This window comes from Cyclopterus lumpus, chromosome 22 (assembly GCF_009769545.1).
Source record: "Cyclopterus lumpus isolate fCycLum1 chromosome 22, fCycLum1.pri, whole genome shotgun sequence".
NCBI classification, from domain to species: Eukaryota; Metazoa; Chordata; class Actinopteri; order Perciformes; family Cyclopteridae; genus Cyclopterus; species Cyclopterus lumpus.
In genome coordinates, this window is record NC_046987.1 from 16174595 (window position 1) to 16189951 (window position 15357).

Consider the following 15357-nt stretch of genomic DNA (forward strand, 5'->3'; position numbering starts at 1 on the left):
TGCAATGCTATCTTGAAACTTTTTTTTACTTTGTTTATTGTTATTGGGATGTCATCAAGTCCCGTCCAATACCGTATTATATTTTCAGGGAAATATAAAATAATCAAAAAAAACGGTACATAGTGATAATACAATTTATTAAATAGAACAACACGGAATGAAAGAAAAATCCCAAATCAAACAATAAAATGTGAAATTAAAATAAAAACAAGCTATGGTATTAAGGTAAGATAATAATAATAATAAAAAACTTGCAGAGCAGAAACAGCTGTAAGCAGGGCTTTTTCCTTTTTACAGAACAGCTGGATTTTCTCTTGATATGGTTAAGAAACGGATTCCATACTTTATTTAAAGTCTTGTATGGTTAGGGTTAATCAGTATTTTATTTGCTATAACTTGTGTGCACAAATTATGACTTCTAGATATGTAATCATAAAGATATATTCCCCAGGGACTAAAACTCAATGTAATCACATTTATACTAAGACAAATCCCTGAGTGACAGTGATGATTTCATGATTTGTGTGAATTTGTGACTTTCTCTTCTTCATTACGATCGAGAGTTGAAACCCAACCACTGAATTAGCTGAATGGACTCTAATTATGACCGGACTATGTCCTTGCATGCGCAGCATTTCATTGACTAAGAAGATCTGCAGATTGATTCAGGCATACAAGAAGTATTCAATGACAGTTGAAGAAAGGACAATATTGGCCCGAATTGTTGGTAACCCAGCAACACAAGTTGGAGGCACATACAGTTACAAAAAAAGTAACATTTTTCAATTTGTTTCCCAAGCTTATTATGCTAGTTTCACAAAATGTACCTTGGAAAACTGTTTTTCAAAACTGGCAATCGGGTATTACTCATTAGCTTACCCAAGTTCTTGAATATATTCAGTATTTAACAATTTGTAGATATAAAGCAACACATATTGTAAGCGAGTTCAGAATAGGCCTTTTGTGTTTTTCTGCGCTTCATCTTAGCTTTACTGAATCCTCTTGTCCGTCTTGTATAACGGGGGCTGCGGTGCGTTCATGGACGCGTGGGGATTTGGGTCACATTGTTAATTGTTTGCTAAGCGTCATTCATTATTGGCTGTCTGGAGGGACTGCAGTCGAATCAAGTAGCTCCTGGCTCAGACTCAGCGACTCACTTAGCTTCCAGCTCCCTCGGTCGTTTTGAGCAGCGCTCTGTCTGTGACGTCAAATACATACAAACTGGGAGCACATGTAGGTAAACACAAGATCGCTAGTAAAAAGTCAGAGTGTTTTTGTCCAAGCAATAGTGCAGAAATGTAAATGTTGTCAGTGCACAAAGATATGAGAAAACTGAAAGTCTTGCGAGTAAAAAACTTATATCATTCGATAGATCAATAACCAATCACTGTGATGCCAATAGCTGATTCATTTTGATCTTTCTACGGTAAGACGCCATCTTGGATTACTTCCACCGCCATGTTGTTTTTTTACGCAACCAATGAACAGAAGTTACCGTATTTGGAATGTGGAGGAGTGACGTAGAGACGCCCGTATACGTCTCTGGTAGAGAGACCTGTCAATCACAGTAAGCCCGCCCTAAAGCATACCCTGCTCTATGGTCTGTTTGACTCTAAATAAACCATAATTTACTAAATGAACTTCATGCTGCATTAAAGAAGACTTGGAATTAGAGATTGAGACCATACACTCAACAATGTTTACTGAGGTCATAAATCAAGAGAGAAGTTGAGTCATTTTCTCATAGACTTCTATACAACCAGAGGAGTCGCCCCCTGGTGGACAGTAGAGAGAATGCAAGTTTAGAGATACTTCCGCTTTTATTAACGGAGGTTGCGTTGAGATACATTATGATGCTTTGAACCACAACATTCATTTACTGGCCGAAGGTAAATCATAACGCTATCACGATGCCGTAAAATGTAATTTTCTAAAGTGTAGTTTTTGGAAAGAAACTTGAATAGATCCCGTTGTTTGAAGAAGATGTTTTCACAATAATATAAAATATATTTTAGATGTGATGACTTGTAAACTACAATTTTTTACAGTCATGCAAAAGGCTTTTGAAGACGTGAACTCTGGGAAACAGAGATGGGTGTTTTTCCATGTAGAAAATTATGAATCGAGAAAACATTTACAGAATTATCAATGACAATAATCATTAGTTAGCAGCGCTGGATTAAATGTTTCACGGACACCTTACTGGAGCTCTTTAGCCAAATTAAGAAATTAAGGTAATATTATTAGACTTTACTGCTCATAGATTTCCACCACTGGTCAGAATACCACTAAGTATGAAATTGGAAATTGGAAAAATAATCCATGGATAACCATGATGTAAATATTGGCTTATGATCTACCGGCACACCGATAATAATAATAATAACTTTATTTATATAGCACCTTTTTAAAAACAGGGTTTACAAAGTGCTCTACATAGAAGCAAGGCAAAACACCGATAAACCATTTGGGTCTACAGTCAGAGTGTGTGTGCTCGAGTGAGTGAGAGCGTGTGTTTGGTTTGTTTGATTTATCCGCGTGTGGTTTCGTGACGGACGCATTTTGTTATTCTCCTTGGCAAGCGGCACTCGGCCAGCATCTGAAGAACGGACAATGCAAGGCAGGAGCCAGGCAGCAGGAGAGGAAATCCCACCCAGTGTTTGTCCACTAACTGTTTCTCTGCTGTCTTCCTGCTCGGAGCAACAATACAACAAGGTCCCCTTTGCAGTTTATTGCAGCGTTTCTTTTTGAAAAAAAATAAATATTAATAGCACAAAGTAGGAGCCTGTAGGCTTGGGTGATAAACATCAGGAAATTATAATTTTCTCCCAAGAGATGGGTAGAGATTTCTAAATTAATTCTTTAGCAACACATCAGATTAGGTGAGCAGCACGTGCAGTATTATTACCAGTGTTATTAGATTAATTACCATGACTATTAATCTTTATTTTTGACATTTTGGTAAGGATGGAGGGACAAACCCTACCACTTCCTGATGTCCACGGTGTCTGAGCTAGAATCGTGTTTAAATTGAATGTAGTCCTGACTTAATTACTGCAGTGTTTGGACACATATCTTGCCTTAAGAATGGGCTCAGTGGCAATTTAAATGATGTTCCAAGCAGATCAACCTATGAAGCGTTGCACTAGTGTTTTGGTCAGAGTGTGATTTACAGCGCGGGCTGGAGGAGGCTGGAGGGTCCGTGTTGCTGATTTGACTGTTTCACTCACTCACTTGAAAGTTAGAAAGTGTCCGAGTCAGCATTGCTTCCCCGTAAGGGCTTTTGGAAATGTAACGACAACAAACATTTCCTGTGGAGTTGTGTCTCTGTGTCTCTGTGTCCTTGTGTGCGTGTCTGAAGAGGGGAAACCGGAGGCCAAAGAGCACTCTCCAATTCAATGCTGCTTTTTGCTCTGCACCTTTCTTTGTCTGACCAATCCGAGATCAGACTATTTTACTATTATTAAATTGATGCAGACCTAACTCTTCCACTCATTTTCCTTTTTAGAAATAAGTACCATAGAAGAAAAACAAGAATAGAAGTGACATATTTTGATAAACTGACCGTTGGAGCCTCTGCAGCTTCCAGCAGAGGGCAGTGTGTCTGTGTCTCTGTCTCACTGGACGACATCATTTATCCGTTTGCTTGTAATGATATTCAAGATATTTGTGCTTACAGATCCTTAGTCATCCTTTGTCTATATTGCATCACAGAGACAATAATCCTCTTCTATAATTTGTCATTTATTAACTTTGATCTCTGCCCCGCTCACTGTGCTTGGGGGGATTCATAAAGTCCATTTTTATTCGGGCATTGTGAGAAGAATTTCCATGGTGATAGCAGGAGCAGAGAGATTAGAGAAGTGTGTTTGAGAGCAGAGGGTTGCTGGTTCTAATCGGAGAGCCTGTTGGAAGAGCAGGGGGGGGGGGTAAGTGAGTAAGAACCAGTCACGTGCCTCTCGAGCAAGCAGGGCCGTTGGACGTGAACGTGTGTGTGCTGTGTGAACGTATGTGTGTGTGTGTGTGTGTGTGTGTGTGTTCAGTCAGCCTTTCCCATGTTTAGATGAGGGCTGAAACTTCCCCAGCGCGCTCGCTGCACTGGACTTCTCATGTCTTACATCCCGGGTGTGTCACGCAGGTTTCCAGGACGGCTTACTCCGAGCGAGCGGGTGGGATTTACTGAGTGGCGCTTTGCTCGGGCACGTTGTTGTCGAGGATTTGATTCTGTCAAACTCGTGGCAGCCATTATTTAAAAAGGCCAAAACAAACAAGTTAACCAAAACGGGGCGGCGCTGGCGCCGGTTAACATGCTGCGAGCTGAAGGAGGCAGCTTCAGGACCAGGAAGACTCAATTATAGCATTATTTTTGTTTTAGCCAATTATTGTTAAGTGAGAAATGTTGATACATTTGAAAGGTTGGTTTAAAGTTTTTACATTTAAAAACATTTTGGACGAGAAACTCTTAAGAAATAAAAACATCGGGTGTTATAGGAAGTGGCCAATTCATGATTGTGTTTTGGGCGAGATTGCGTGTCGAAATGTGCCGCAGTGTGAGAACGTTTCCTGTTTCCTGAGTGTTTGTCGCTGTGGTCACCGCTGTAACTTCAGGACAATGGAAGGTCAAAAAGCACCAAACCTTTGCCTTCTTCTTCCAGCAGTGTGACGGGGACAGCTGAGCCCAATGTCGACATTTATTTATATGTGTTGAGCACGTTGTTCAGCTATCTTCCATTTACCTCGGAAATTAGAAATTAGAGGCTGGGAATGACGTCCCACCCGAGTTCACTGCATGTGCAACACGTCGTGAAACTTAAACAATGGTTTGACCTTCCACAGCGAGACCAGTTGATAACAACACATCACGGCAGTATTTTGTGCATACAAACGCCGTAGCAACGTGTTCACCGATGTTAATGAGACACAAGTTAGGCAGAAGTGCGAATAAACAGGACATTTATTCTTTTTTAAAAAAAACTTTTGACGCAAGGAGCGGCCATCTTGGAGTCGGTGGGGTTCGTCCGACTTTCTGACTCGGAAGTCCGAACGTTGCATTGACAACCTCCGAGTGGGAACTCTGGAAATTCAAATGGAGCAGCCCTCACTGATGGTGTGTGTTCACCGGCGCCATCTCAGTCACAGTGAGCCGCTTTCGCCGGAGAAAACGTAATCAAGTTGTTCTTCCTCAAAATTAAATCTGTAGCTAGTTTGTGACCTGATATATGCTCTCGTTCCCAGGCCAATATGTATAGCTATGCACTGAACACTGCTACACACACACACACACACACACACACACACACACACACACACACACACTCATACAGTGGGTATTGAGGGATGGTATATACTGCTCCTGCAGTGATGTGTGAGTAACAAGAACCAGCTGCTCCCCTCATCCTCCTTCTCATCCTTCTTCTGCTCGTCGTCGTCGTCTCTGTTCTCCTTCCCCTGTTTTCTTCATCTCTCTTTTCTCCTTTGTTATCGGGATTATCACTGTGCCTCTCTCGTCGTCTTGGAAAAAAAAAAAAAAAAAAAAAAGCAGACGTCCCCTAATTTGCACACACGCGCACAGACAGACAGACACACACACACACACACACACACACAGACACACAGACAAACACAGCATATATGTTCACACATGCACACAAAAAACGACGAGCACACACAAACTGTTCACGCCTACATAGAGACAGGAAGACAAGACAGAAGCCTACCGATGCAGACACTGAGGTGGAGTTAAACCACACACACACACACACACACACACACACACACACGGCTGCTAATGAAGGTTGTTCCCAGTCAAAAGGAGGGAGTAGGATTCCCTTACTGATTGATGGCTCGCTGAGGCAATAGCTGCCGCTGTTAGTACATCATTACTTGCGACACTGTATTGCCATTAAAACCAGACTAGTGCAGACGCAGCTACCTCAGGAGCCCCCGCGGCTTCTAAAAACATAGTCGGCAGGTTTTGAAATCACCGAGTGGAAAGTCTTAACACCGGCGCAGAGGCACGGTGGCATCCTAATGATGTTGTACACCAAATCCTGACATCTGGCACAAGGACAAAAGGACAACACACACACACAGTGCAGCACCACAGTCCTGTACAACACTGGACTACAAATCGGTGGAATCACGTTTTTCACCTTTTTCTGCGGGCCCGGGCACAACATGGCTGCATAGTGCATAATAGAATAGCGAGCAACGGGATCAAAAAGGACCACGCTCTGAAATGGCACTTAGCCTCACACGATCAGCGGGGAAAGCCGCTCTGCGCTGGCTGTGCCATTGTTTTTTCCCGTGGGGAGCGATGGCAGAATCGGTTGCATTAGACTTTCTTGTTGTCCGTCATTTTGACAGACAGGGTTGCATAAGTTCCGTCATAATCCATTATTGCACGTCATGATCATTTAAACAAAAATATTATCAGACAAAGGGCTTTTTAAAGGCAGAGTCTGTGATTCTAATCCAACACACTTTTTGTTAAATTCAGCGAATATCTCCTCGCAGTCCGTTCTGTGTGTACGATGAAAGACAACCCAGCGCTCATTCACAGCTGCAGCTCTGTAGATGGGAAATAAACAAAGTGGATGGGACACGGCCACAAGTTTTTTTTTTTTTATTGAGTTTTTTAATTAAGCTGTCTCTGTTAATACAGTCGGAGCCTTCCTTTGTTTGTTTGTGTGTGTGTGTGCGTGTGTGTGTGTGTGTGCTGAATGCCAAAAAGCAACAGTTGCATGCTTCCTTCTGCGCCGTAATACAGTTGTGGGTGTACTTCGGTACACACAAAATAGTTCCTACATGAAACTGTTAAAAACAAGAGTGTGTCTTTTTCTAGCCGGGTCATGATTTTCTTTAAAAGGGACATTGCCGAGAAAAAGACGCCGTTGAGTTTTTCAAGAATAATTTTGCGCTTTGAGCACCACATATAGTCCCATTATATGGGAGAATGGGGCAGAGATGGGCTGATATCTGCAACACCAAAACAATCCAGATGTATAAATACCACGACAGGTAACAGGATAAATATGTACTTTAGATTTTTGGGGGGGTACTATTCCTTTTAATATGGATGATCTGTATGAAATGCACACTGTTACAGTCAGAGCTCTATTTGCATTGTGGGACTCGCTGTGAAACCTGTTTTAAGTTGTGAGAAACGTGGTTCATCCTGGTTGATTGTTGACTTTGAGATCACCAAGATGTCGTGAAGTGCAAATCAGTTTGTGTCTATTGATCCCCACAGGGTTGGTCGGAGTAAGTATTTGTATTCTTTCAACATGCGTCCTGTGGTATAGTTCACATTATTATCTTGTCTCCGGTCTAGTCTGAGTCTTTTTGAAAACAAAACCTTTTTGGTGCGACCACCCCTCGTTGGCCTTGTGAGTGTTAAACCTCATCGCAAGCACACCCTAACTCTGTTTTTTGTTGTGGTCTGCTTTCTAGCCTTTTTCTTTTTTATATCTCTGTTTTTTATTTATTTTTGAAGCACCAGGAGGGCTGAGCGAGAGACAATCCCAGGCCAGCAGGGGGGGGGGGGGGCAGAGAGGGTCCTGACTGCTAAACTCTCTCTGTGCACCTTATTGCTCTTTATTGGTCAAGGCGGTTCACAAGTGGTGATTCATCTCTCTCACACACACACACACACACCAAGCTGTGAGCTTCCTGGAGGCCATTCCAACCGGCTTCATAACACCAGCCAATGGCGAGACACCGAGTAGCCGGAAGATCATTCCACACGCTTCCAACTGACATTTTAACACACGGACACCTCCCACTCCAGATATGTGGTGGAACCACCTTTTGATGTCAATCAGCTAATGAGAGCGAGGAAAAAAAAAGTTAAACTTATTTTTTACTGTCGCTCCGAGCAGAAACAAGAAGCCCTTCAAGCCCTCAGCTAGAGTCTAAGGCATGATAGGATTTTGTTTTTGAAGGGGGGGTGGGGGGCGACAGCAGCAGCCTATGTCAGGCTATTACAATACAAGGTGGAAATGCTCACAATGAATAAATAGAATATCCATTCAACATTGCCAACAGCGCAAACTACGGCGGGGGGGATTCAGAATTCAGAAAACGTCCCACTGGGACGGAGAGTAGCCATTGCTCCACTTGCATAGCAAATACCTGTTTGCGGCTTCATTAATCCTCTGAATATCGGATCAAAACATGCGGTTCTATCGAAGCGACGACTGTCGACCGCTTGAACATCGTGACAGAGATTTAAATCTTCGTGGTTGGCCCGTTCTTCCAGAGTGACTTTGAGTTGACAGTAAGGGTTCAGTGTCACCAGCAGCTGGACACATGGCCGTGGCAGGTTATGGGATGCCCTCCTGCTCTTATCCCCCTGTTTCTTTCCACAACCTAAGTGGGAGTAGGACCCAGTGCAGTCGGTGCGGTTGATATTAAAGGTTGTAGAGGATTTAAAGAGAGGATTCAATGAAAGGCTGTTAGTTGTCAAACATTGGCGGCGCTTTGTTTTTGAACAGCTGTGTGGTCAAATTCAGCTATAATTAGGAGTAACACATTAGTTAAACATTTCTGTTTACATAACTCTCCCTTTTCCACTCACGATATTTTGACAGCAAGAGCCAAGGCTCTCTTTCTCTCTCGCTCTCTTTCTCTCCCTCTCTTCAAGCTAAAACCACATTGCACTGCAAGTGCAGAATACTTCCAATTTACCTGTGTGCCTACGTTGATGAAGCCCTGCTGATTTCAGCATCGCTGATATTTTTCTCAATGTTTAGCAAATCACATTCAGCCATGCTGAAACCACAGGAGTGCGGCTTTACGAGAGGAAGGTAGGACTGCCTTGACATGATACTTGACCTTTTGTCAGATGAGACGCCTATAGACACTGAGATGATGCTTTACTGCAAACAGGTTCCACACTGACAACTGAGAGAAGAGAAAAAACGAGGGTACAACTTTAATAAGAAGATGAAAACAAGCAAAATATTTGAGTTTGAAACTAGTGGTCCCAACACAATAAAGTAAGGATGTTACATAACCTGGGTACAGCTGCTTTGGTTCTTTAAAGATACTTTTTTTTTTTTTTTTCACATTTGCAGATTACATTTTCCTCCATTTACAGTGTTTCTTTCCCCCCTGTATTTCCACTCTATTGAGCTTAATTTGATACCATACTGGAACCACCGCGGGTGCAGCCAGCAGACACCGTGTTAATGAGATTGGATTTTTCTGGCTTCAGAAAACAACAAAGGTAGAAACAAGTGTAAATTCAAACCTTTTTTTCACGGCTTCGGCACAGCCTCTTCGAGCGCCCAACAGGCCGCGTCTTGTTCTCCAGGTCGTCAAACTCAATCGCTCATATTGACATTTTACCAAGACGCGTGATGTTATGCAGCCATGCCGTTCGCCGTTTAACTAGAGCGCCCCCATCACCTGGGTTGCAGGTTTTCGTGGTTGGTGAGAACACTGGAAATATCCTCCGGGTAGAATGCACCCTGGTTTCACTGAGTGACGCATTCGGCCTCACCGTGCGTAACAGTTTTTATGCAAAGCAGAGCCACTGGCCATACCACACACAGTGATGTTATATATGCTGGCTTATGCAAATGAGAGACCTTTCACAGAGCATTTACATCATGGTGGGAAATTAACTTTTTGATCCAGTGGCCTCTGTGTTTGCTAGATTTATAAATCCAACCTGCTTATTATTACATTACAAAAGAGAACCTATACTCCAAGTAAATCTGATCACCGGGTGATCTCGAGACATGTAAGAGTGTAAATGAATGAACCTTAAGCCATGTTATAAACAAATCATCTGTAACAAAATGTATATATTGTTTTTGCAAAACAAGGTGTTTATTATGGACCCTGTCTCCTACAAAATTACGACCCATACAACTAAACTACATACTCAATTAGTCTTCAACGCGTGTCGTAAATATATAACAATATTGATTTTCACACGACTACTTGCTCAAGTGTGTTTGTCACGTTAATTACGGACACAGATTGAAATAAGTCAATGTTGACTTGGTTTCACACGGGACACAAACAGCGGTCTCCAGGGTGAAAGTCCTGTGTTTGTTTGAAACCATCATCCGCCATCATTTGATATGTCAAAAACAAATGTAAACCTGGACAAAATATGTTTCCTTCAAAAGCTTTAGAAGACCTAACCTACCCCATTATTATATTAATGACAGGCCTACAGCAGCGATTACCTGGTTAAAAGTAAAATAGGCAGTATGTTGCTGTTGCACATAAAGGAAAATAGATAAATAATAAAGACGTGTGGCTGTTTTGTCAACACGTGTGCCAGCGACAACATTAATGAGTGAGACTTTGTTTTTATTATGTAAATACGATTAGTATTCATGAAAAACGGCGATAAATACTGTCACAAATGCAGCAGTTGACTCGGAAAGTGAAGGCATCTCCTCGTTTTTTACCCCAATAATTCCCAGATTAAATTTCCAAATGATGCCTTCATCTTAACTGTCATTCCCGAACCTCAAGGTCTAAAGTGATGTAAACGTTGTTGGCATTGCCTCTTTGCTAAGACCATGATCAGTAGACTTTGTTTTGTTTCTTTGGTCCGGGAGACATCCTGGAGAGCCCGGGAGAACCCGTTTTCCGGCGTTATGACCGTTCACGTCAAGTTACATTGCTCATATGCTACCTGATGGGGTTCCTAGGAATGTAAAGAAGCATACCCGATGCAGATATGAGTTAGTACAAAATGTCTTCTTGTGAACAGATTTATTTTGTTTTCTGCGCATTTCATTTCAGGACCAACGGTCAGCATTTACAAAGACTACAACCAAACCCAGAGTCTGGTGCTCTCAGCAGCAGTTTGTTCTTTCCTTGGACAGAGGTGCAGATACCTGTCACCATTCGTGCCTGCATTTGGCCACTGAATGCGGACGCGTCGACACAAATCTGATCCCAGTCCCTGTCACTTTGGCTGGGTATGATGGACGTGTGCATGCTCCTTGCCATAATTTCTCTGGTGCCAGTTAAAAAAAACGTGTAAGAAAAAAATCAGCGGTGGTTCTGACTGTGATTGGCTCTCGCATTATTTTGCTTTGCGTTCTTTTTCTGAGCTGTCAGGTACGATATCAGCAAATCTTTGCCCTCCTGTTGTTCTCACATCAAGGCCACGCTACAAGTCCGTTCTGATCAGGGCTGCCAGCAATTAGCCAAGATAGTTGGCACGTCATTCGATAGTTGGCAGTATGGAGGCAGTCAGGAGAGAGACAGAGAGGAGGGGGTATGACATGAAACGATGTCGCAGCCATATGTTCCTCCACTATTTTAATTAAGGATTTCTCAATTAAATTGTTTCATTTACTCAACTAAATTGTTTCTCAATATCTGTCTAAGACGCCCTCTTAAAAAAAATGTTTGGTTTGTTTCTTTTTGAGAGAGAGAGAGAGAGAGAGACCGTATGCATGTTTTGCAAAAAAGCTGTTGGGCTCAGGCTCCATCGCCGTCCCATTCTTGGGTTTGACATTGTCCTAACATCCTGGCATGCGTGCGTTTACAAGTGAAGAAACATGAGCATGAGAGCACTGAGAGATATAAGCTCACGTTCACGTTGAGTTATTGTGGGACAAAGTGACGGATGGGACAATGGATGACATGTTGCAGCCTGCCATAGGCTGCCGGCTGGTGAGCTGGAATAGTGGAGGTGTGGGGTGGGGGGCTGCAGGGTGGGGGGGGGGAAAGAAAGTGCAAGGCACTAGGACCCAGCAGAGAGACAGCAAGTAGGCAGGCAGAGTGAGGCTGAGTCACTGCATGTGTCTGAGAGGCAGTCAGAAGCAGAGCAGAGCAAAGAGAGCAGAGGTGATCTCGCACTCATCAGCACAGGATAACACAACCATGATGGGTTGACTTGGGGGGCGGGGAGGGGGGCAGGCGGTTGGAGAGAGGAAGTGTGCGTTCGCCACCACTTGCTCAGTCATGGAGACCAACAAAGTTCTACATTTTGTGCCTTCAGGTAAGTGGATCCGAGCTCTCGGAGCTTCTCCTCAGCTGTGCACGACACACCGTTGACTTGGGAGAACCTTGGGGTTCCCTACCCAGTGAAAGCTGAGAACTCTGTGCAAAATACATGTGCAGCCAAACCTCTACTTCCACTCAGAGGGATGGCAGAGGTTTGGGTCTGTGCATGTGTCCTACTGTACATACTTGGTGTTTTTCTCTGTGGCAACGTGACAGAAATCTTGTTTTCATTTTAAGCCACGTTATGCTTCCAGAAATGCAGATGTGTGTTTGTGTGTTTGTGTGTGTGTGTTTGTTTCTTTTGCTGCATTTTTGTACGAGTACGCATTTGACGCTTTTTTTTTCTTTCTTCTTTCCTCTTTTTGTTTTTTCTCTTCTTGTTGTTCATGTCTGGTATGCGACACAAGTGGTTCCTTCCCTTGTATCTTCAGTTCAACCTTTTTTAGAAATGACAGCCACCAAGCCAAAGGCGGTATACCTGTCGAGCAGAGAGAGCGGAATGCAGAGCTCACAACGCACTTTCTCATGTGTTGCGCTGACGGGGACAGGGGGGGGGGGGTGCGCGCTCGTGCAAGTGCGCTCGTGCAAGTGCGCTTGCCAGACGGAGAGGGATGGACATGGTGTGTGTGTGTGTGTGTGTGTGTGTGTGTGTGTGTGTGTGTGTGTGTGTGTGTGTGTGTGTGTGTGTGTGTGTGTGTGTGTGTTTAAGGCTAGATTAGTGTTGGTGACAGCCACAGGAGAGCAGCGAGTTCTCTCCATCTCTGAAAGTCCTCTGAGGGACCGGAGCCCATTTGGAGGTGTGATGTGGCTGCCTCCCCACTTTCATTTTGTCTGGGAAGGCAGAGTGGGATAGTGTGTGTGTGTGTGTGTGTGTGTGTGTGTGTGTGTGTGTGTGTGTGTGTGTGAGAGAGAGATGGGGACATTACGTGTGTGTTTTTGTTTGTGGAACACAACCCTTTGTGTATGGGAACGTATCCGTGCATTTTTTTTGTCTGTCTGTCGTGCTCTTGTGAGATGCGTGTATGCGCAAGCGTGTGTGTGCGCGAGCGTCACACACCGTGCACACTAACTACATCTCAGAGTGTGTGTCAGGGCGTGATGGACGCCGCTGTGGCTCGTCCTCTGAAGAGTCATTTGCATTTGTTTGCTCGGTGCTGATTGGGGTAGGTTTGATCCTCGCAGCCGAACAATTTGGTTCTGCGAGAACATTAAAAGGGTATTCAAAAGGTTTGTCCAATCACAGGAAAGGTTGAGGTTTGAAAAGAGTCAAAATGTCTGATACAGTGATGTCCTATCCGAAGTCTTATCCACCTAATTACAGCCGTTCTTAATTTCTATCAAAACCTCGGCTTTAGATTCGGCTTACGAACGATTTGCTGCCCGGCGGAACAAAACCGCCAAACTCTATCTGCAGGAATTTGATTTTGGTTATTGATCACATCCGGTGACTCCACAATTACCTCGCCGGAGGATTAGATTTCTCTTTCCACACTCCCCGTACCGCGTGCCATCTGGATTGTCAAATTAAAAGCAGGTCGAGCGTCAGTGCGCAGCACGTCGCCGCACACGTGACGGGGAACGCGGCGGTGTCCATCAGAATGTTTCGAATCACGCAAACTGTCTCAGAAATGTGTTTATCTTTCATCTGCGATCCCCTTCATTGCAGCACATTGCAAGTGGTCTCCCACACCGTTCTCGTTACCCGGTGGCAACCTGCTGACAGGTGAAGGAGCAGCTGGCGCTGTGGGAGGAGGTCACGGAGATGCGGGACCCCCTTTATGGAGCTGTAAATTACCACAGAGCTCCGCTGCGCGGTTACACATTATAATGACACCGATGTCTCGATTCACCGTCCCTGCTTTTGTTTCGCTCGCTCTCAAATTGGAGCAAAGTCGGCAGCTTGTGACGCGGCCGCGTGGAACGGTGTTTAACAAATGTTTCAACTTTGGCACGATGCCGCTCAGGAGTAACGGTTTCCGGGTCACGGTTTTCTCTTGGATTGTTATTCGTGAGTCGTCACTCAAAACCAAAACATGCAACGCGGGAATAATTTGCTGCTTCGAGTAATGTTATCGTGGGAATCGTATTCCGATCATAACGTTGTGCAAAATGCTGTAATCCATATTGATTAATCCAAATAAAGTGTAGTTTAAAAACAAAGCGTTGGAGTAGTTTGGTTTGATTTAATGCTTTATAGGCGTTGCGCATTCTTGCCATATCATGATGTGTATCAATATCCAAAATTGTGTGTTTTAAATAACGGTTCCAGAACTAGGAATATTCAGCATTTCCGAAGAGAAAATTCTTGTTAACTGAAATGAAAAGAAATGAAAGGATTGTTGTTCTTCAAATATACAAACTGTAATTTACATTATTCATTTATCAGCAGTAAACCTTGATATTGTTCAGTCAATAAAATGTCAAACAATTGTGAAAAATTCTGTTCACAATTTCCCCAAAGCTCAAGGTGACTTGTTAAGAAGAAAAAAAAGATTAAAAAAAGTTTTGCCCCAAATCCTGAAAAATATTCATTTAATTCATTTAAACAGCAAATCCTCACACTTCAGAAGCTCGAATGAGTGACATTTTTGGTATTTTTGTTTAAAAAGAAGACAAACGATCAAACTGGTTGCCAATTAACTATAAATCCAGCCACTCGAGCCGAATCCACATTTCTGCCGTCTTTTCTTCAACAGAGCTGATTAAATATCATAATCACAACGTTAAACCAAAGTCTCCCGGCGTGCAGCCGGTAGGGTGTCAATCTTCAGGTGTGACAGACAGGCTGGTAATCAGTGTTGCAGCCGTGACCTGCCGAGCCGGAGGATATCCAGTGGCCGTGTGAATTAGTAGTTCGACCATGTGAAGTGGAGGTGTGTGTGAGTGATGAAGCGTGTGCGCGCGCGAGCGTGTGTGCGTGTGTGTGTGTGTGTGTACGTGTGTGTGTGTGTGTGTGTGTGTGTGCGTGCGTGCTGTAGATGTGACAGTGATCTCTGATCAGTATTCACCGCTGGCAACAGATCTCACAGGCTCCAGCCATCTGGGCAGAGGAGAACACACACACATCTACACACACGCACACACACGCATACAAATTATTATACAGTACCACACACACACACACACACACCAGCACTGAGATATCACAAAAAAAAACGTCCAACCAAGACAGTCACACGCACAAGTGTATTCACACATAAGCATTTTTTTTCTTTTGAAGTAACACACACACACACACACACACACACACACACACACACACACACACACAGAGACTGGGTCACAGATATTGTCCGCACACACACTGCGCGTAATTATATACACAATTCATTCCATCTACATTGTACACACACTGCAATTATGTAGATGTGT

General features: G+C 43.5%; 1 protein-coding gene across 3 annotated transcripts in view; it reads left to right on the plus strand.

Annotated features, from left to right (window-relative positions):
• Positions 1 to 11797: 11797 nt before the first annotated feature.
• The window catches only part of slc4a11 (solute carrier family 4 member 11), an 85449-nt gene continuing 81889 nt past the window's right edge, over positions 11798 to 15357 (plus strand). For 2 of the 3 annotated variants that reach the window (XM_034525581.1, XM_034525582.1), the window contains exon 1: positions 11798 to 11980. In XM_034525581.1, coding sequence (XP_034381472.1) covers positions 11944 to 11980 — 37 coding nt within the window. In that variant the 5' untranslated portion in view covers positions 11798 to 11943. The remainder of the gene's footprint in view (positions 11981 to 15357) is intronic. The other variant, XM_034525583.1, reaches the window with a different exon arrangement.